The sequence below is a fragment of the Bombina bombina genome, chromosome 9 (genome assembly GCF_027579735.1).
Source record: "Bombina bombina isolate aBomBom1 chromosome 9, aBomBom1.pri, whole genome shotgun sequence".
Classification (NCBI taxonomy): domain Eukaryota; kingdom Metazoa; phylum Chordata; class Amphibia; order Anura; family Bombinatoridae; genus Bombina; species Bombina bombina.
Window position 1 is genome coordinate 126,375,636 of NC_069507.1, and position 5,897 is coordinate 126,381,532.

A 5,897-nucleotide genomic window follows, 5' to 3' on the forward strand; every position below is an offset into this window, starting at 1 on the left:
TGTTTTGCCTAGTCGACGACAAAGCTTCTAGGCAAAATATCAGCCATATTAGATATCACTAACAGTCATGCTCTATTTCTATCCTGATGGGGATATGCTGTGTAAATGCTCACAATACGCTACACCTTGTATAAATAATAGGTCAAATGATACCAAGCAGTTTGGCTATTTACAAACACTAGGTTGTTTACTAAATGTTGCAAAACCACCGGTGAATCCTCTCAATAATATACAGGGCTCATTTATTATCTGTTTACAAACGTTATATTAGCCTTTCTTTGCTCAACTAGCAAAAAGCTACTAATTACTCTGCTATACAGCACATGTTGAACAGCACTATTACCGGGTTATTTATAAAGACCTACCAGTTCTGTTTGATTTCATAGCATTTGTTAGATATATTAAACATTGCTCGAACTAGCTTTCTCGTTTATTTTTGTATATGATTCTGACTATTTTCTCCACTAGTCAATATTGAACCGTTAAATATGGTTTTGGTACCTACGAGTGTTTTTAATGCACACAATCCTATTTTATTTACACTACTTAATAAAAGTTAAGTTTATTATTGTTTCCACAATGCTTACATTTGTTAACCGTTGTTTATCATTACTTATGAGCTAAATCCGCTATACAATCTCTTTATAAACCCTAGAGTGCAAGAAGTATATTCATAATAATAGTTGGCTCTCTTACCTCTCTTAAACCCCTTTCTAATCTATTAAATTGTATGTGCTTCTCATACTTGCAGACATACTTTCCTTAATATCCTACCAACCATTTTAGATATTGTTTCAGGATGACTTACCTGGACACTGTCTAGCGCCCTCCAAAAGAACGGATATGGAGAAGCTGGGAGACCCAGCAACACAAATAGTGATGGTATCATCAGTGTAACCTGATCAAAATAATACAAAAAAGCAGATTTATACTGCGTTATATTCAACAGCACAAGACATTTTTAGATTGTGCTTGATTATTGATTAGCGAGTTGTGTATTGCTTTAGCATGTTTTTATCTAGTATAATGTCATGTAAATTAGCTTAAACGCTTTGCCCTAGCTATAGGGATAAAGACAGTTTAATTTTCCTTATCCACAAGACAGCTCTCAGGAAACTGTAACAATTGCCAAAAGGTTTTAAAGACAAAAAAATAGTAATTATGGGTCATTTGAACATTGTATCACCTCTCAGTGTCTCCTTGAGCTTCACTAAAGGGACATACAAATTCAAAATGAAAATGCTCTTATATACAATCAATAGTGCAATAATAAAATTTTATAACATACAACTGTTTGCTTAACCCCTGCAAAGGGATTAAATACAAAATTAAAGGGACAGTCTACACCAGAATTTTTATTGTTTTAAAAGATAGATAATCCCTTTATTACCCATTTCCCAGTTTTGCAAAACCAACACAGTTATAATAATATACTTTTAACCTCTGTGATTATCTTGTATCTAAGCCTCTGCAAACTGCCCCTTTTTTCAGTTCTTTTGACAGACTTGCAGTCTAGCCAATCAGTGCCTGCTCCCAGATAACTTCACATGCACGAGCACAGTGTTATCTATATGAAAGACGTGAACTAACACCCTCTAGTGGTGAAAAACTGTTAAAATGCAATCTGAAAAGAGGTGGGCTTCAAGTTCTAAGAAATTAGCATATGAACCTCCTAGGTTAAGCTTTCAACTAAGAATACCAAGAGAACCAAGCAAAATTGGTGATAAAAGTAAATTGGAAAATTGTTTAAAATTACAAGCTCTATCTGAATCATGAAAGTTTATTTTGGCCTAGACTGTCCCTTTAAAGTCAAATCCATACATATCTGGTGAACAAGAGACACGTGTGTAACCACCAACGCTATGTACATATTCTTTATAACAAAGGATACCACAAGAAAAAAGTACAATTTGACAACAGAAGTGAATTTATACGTGTCTTCAAGTGATGTGCTCTATCTTAATCATGCCAGTTTCATTTTTGCTTTCCTATCCCTTGTAATTGGCTGCATTTGTGTATCTTCTCATGTCATATGTGGTCATGTTGCTCTGTATGTGTGAGTATTGTGCACATTTGTACCTGTACGGGGCTGGTTTGTTCTGTCCTCAGTCTTTGGAAGCCCAGCATTTGTAAGAATCTTTTGTAAATCTTCATAGCTGTCATTAGTCACTGGATTGTTGTATAAAACATTCTCTACATTTTTCTTCCCTTCTGGAAAACCAGTGGAAGAACCTTTTCCCCATGGAGGGCCATCAGGAGCTACACCAGGGGCCCATACCTCATTGATGTCTACATCCTTGCAGTAGATTGCAGAATCCATAATTAACTGATCCAGAGATAACTGAGAAAAGAATAAGGAAAGATGGAAACAGGAGAGAAAATAAATGGGGAAAAGGAGACAAAGAAAATATAAAAAAGGAGAAGGGTAAATTAAGGAAAGAAATTTGATATTGAAGAAAATGAAGAGAAAGTAAGGAGAAGAAATAAAATGACAAAAAAATGTAAAATAAAAATTAGGGAGTATACAGGAAAGTAAAATTAGAGATAAGAAGGAACAGAGAAGGGTGGAGAAAAAAAAGTCAAATGTTTTTGTTAAGTCTCACAGACTATACCCTTTTAATATATTTAATACGATGAAGCACTTGTGAATAAAAAAACAACAACAGAATGTTACCACTTGCAGCTAATCAGCTTGGTAGAAAACTTAATCACAGACAGACAGACAGATTAACAGATACCGTTATACTCACCATAACTGCTTTTCTCCTGCAAACAGAAGAGATGTTAGCTGTTATTTGTACAGTGTCAGCGCTTAACAGTCCTATTCAAATTGGAAGGTCTAATTGCAAAATCTGACCCTGAAAAGTGTGTATCCAATATTTATTATGATGTATAATGTACAAACCTTTCAAAACGTCAGTTTTCTCTTCTTTATATGTCAGGAAAAAGAAGGGATATTTTAAATTTAGAATAGTGCAGCCTTAATTATAATGTTGATATCATTAACAGCATGTAGACACACAAATGACACTGTACAGCAATGGAAACTAAACGTGGTTAGCAATATCTGGCATATAAAACTCATTTGAAGCAGCCATTTCAAAAACAAGTGAAGTAATAAATACAAATGGCATAATACAATTTATATACGTGCCTAGTGACAACCCTATACACAACTATCATAAACTGAAAGTACTTTGTACGTTAGGCCACCTCCCTAATTAAAGCATATTTTAAGCTATACATTGTTGTTGACCTTCTGCTTTTACAGGGCTTAACTTAACCATGTCTCTTTCACCTCAACCCTTTAATGAAACAACTTTCCTCTACTATATTTCCGAGCCTCCTTCGACAACCAGCAACATATATACAGCTTGGATGCAGCCCTATGTCCCCTTAGGAATGAAGTGCTGACAGCCAAATTTCCACTGGATAATATCCAAGAGCCTCTCAGATGCATTTTACGGGTAAAAGCAAGAAAGAAAACGGATAGTATAAAATACAGAATGGGGTAAACCACTAAATGGTATCTTAAACAAAGTGACAGTGAGAGAAAGGCAGATAATGGAGCTTAGGCAGCTATTAAATGAGAGCAGACATTTTAAATAAATAAAACTAAAATAATGTCAACTGAAATTTCTACCAAAGATTGAAAACATTGCAGTGCACGTAGTTCAACTCTTCAGTTTTTAGTTCAAAATGTGATACAATAAAAGATATAATGAAAGAAATTTAGAGACAAAAGAAAAGAATGATGCCCCAATAATTAAACACAACACAGCCATTCTACAAATGTAATACAGACATTGGTCACTAACATAAAAAATATGTTTTCTTACCTTTAAATTGGTGGAGAGAGTGGCAGGTAAAGGGAGAGAGCACCAGACTAGAACAGAAAGAGCTCTAAGGGATTAATACGTCTCTTTAAATCCTGTTCCCCATCTGGCCCCCTCCCTGCCAGGCTTTACTTGAGCTGCATCCAGCTGTCACTCAGCCAGGGCGGTATCAGCGGGTCAACAGAACAGCAGTGCCCATCAATCACTCTGAAGTGATACTGGGACACTTATTCCATTACATACAATACTGTACTCTCTGCTATTCCTGTACTGAACACACTGAACTTGCTCAAACTAAGCTGAATGCGCTCTTTAAGATGAAAATGAAGCTTCAGTCATTTCTATATTGAACACAAACTGTTTATTTACAGCTCTTTTTTATAGTCCTCTAGATAAGGCATTTTGTTTTTGTAATCATACAAAGCAGAAACGCATAATCTGACATTGTTTGCACACAGCACTCACTAGTACTGCTACAGGAATCAGGCACATTGAAAATACTTCCTCCAATGTTTCTGTACTGAACATGCAGCAAGTAGTACATTGATCCTTTGGAAAGATTTTTTCCCCCCACAGACATTGCATATATATCAGTAGTTTATTTAAGGTTCCAGCGGTCTTAAGAAAGGTTTGCACTCACCATTACAATCCCTCCACAAATCCTACACATTTTCTTTTTAAACGTAATGCCAGATTTTATTAAAGGATAGATTACAATTGGAGCGCTAAATTGCATAATTAATCAGCCATTACAAGTGGCTGGTTATTGCTACCGCAAGCTTGCTGTAGCAATTATCAATTATAAAATTAACCAGAGATCAGATCGCTCGTTAATTTTATAAATCTGCCCCAAATGCCCCCAAAATACTGTGTAGTGTATTTTATTAAAAAAATAAAGATGGCAGCATCTTTATGTTTTAATAAAATAACTGCACTAGGCAGTATTTTGATGCTAAAGTTGGCGGGAGTGGGCTGTTAGAAAAAATTGACTTTACATTGCGGTTTATGGGAACTGTGTGTTCCCAGTAAATATATATGTATATGATTATATACATATATATTTATGTGCTAATATGTGTATATATATATATATATATATATATATATAAACATATATAATTATATATGTATATAATCATATATATTTAAACATGCTGCTATTGCTGGCTGCGCTACTTACCCCCTTCACTGTGCTGAAGTTCTGATGCCGCCTCTGACAGCATCAGAATGAGGCTCCCATAGGAGGTCGCGTTTACATTGCTGACAACTTGTAATACCAGCGTACATTAGCATGCTCTGATATTACACAGCGGAGCACAAATATCACTTTTATGAAAGCAATATTTAGTGCTCCACTTGTAATCTGGCCCTAAATGTATCTCCAAAAATAATTACATGCTACAATACTTATCAATATAAAACTATATTTTATAAATTGACAATGTTATATATTTACCAAATAATGTGTAGGACAATAAATTACTTATCAGGTTGGTATCAGCAATTGAAGCAATAGCCAACAGTTATATTACTTTCGTTAATGCAGAAATAGATCATGTGTGCTTCTCAGGACAATATAAGCTTTAATATTTTCTGTTTGCATCACTAACCAATACTTAAAACAAAGGAGGTACATGGGTTGTTAATTTCCTTTCAGCAAATGATTTTGATATAGTCACTAGAAATATATTTTTGCTTCTAGGAGCCCCATCACAAGATTTAAAAGATAGAGAATAATAAAATGTATGTGGCTTCATTTCTAAGGACTGTCACATATTTAATACCTACACACATGTTCAAACATTCACAAGACCCACACATAAAGCCTACATACATAACTGACACACAACATGCTGTCTGCCAAATATAAAACCTACTCGCATTCTACTTGACACAGAAACAATTTCATCGGAAAAAAAATCTCACTACACATTAAAGACCGTTGGCTCTTCTCAAAAAAATGTTGACATCCCTAAAATTAAAGAGTTAATTTCAATTGTTTCATATTTTATAGGAGAGTTAAATGATATAGTTTAAATAGACATGAAACACATTAAATGC

General features: G+C 34.6%; 1 protein-coding gene across 3 annotated transcripts in view; it reads right to left on the reverse strand.

Annotated features, from left to right (window-relative positions):
* Window positions 1-3,942, reverse strand: part of CARNS1 (carnosine synthase 1) — a 33,507-nt gene extending 29,565 nt beyond the window's left edge. The window contains exons 1-5 of one of the 3 annotated variants that reach the window (XM_053692352.1): window positions 3,840-3,934; window positions 2,906-2,929; window positions 2,751-2,766; window positions 2,080-2,341; window positions 809-898 (exon numbers count right to left, since the gene is read on the reverse strand). In XM_053692352.1, coding sequence (XP_053548327.1) covers window positions 809-898; window positions 2,080-2,341; window positions 2,751-2,753 — 355 coding nt within the window. In that variant the 5' untranslated portion in view covers window positions 2,754-2,766; window positions 2,906-2,929; window positions 3,840-3,934. Of the gene's footprint in view, window positions 1-808; window positions 899-2,079; window positions 2,342-2,750; window positions 2,767-2,905; window positions 2,930-3,839 lie in introns of all 3 variants that reach the window. The other 2 variants (XM_053692353.1, XM_053692354.1) reach the window with 2 other exon arrangements.
* Window positions 3,943-5,897: the final 1,955 nt, after the last annotated feature.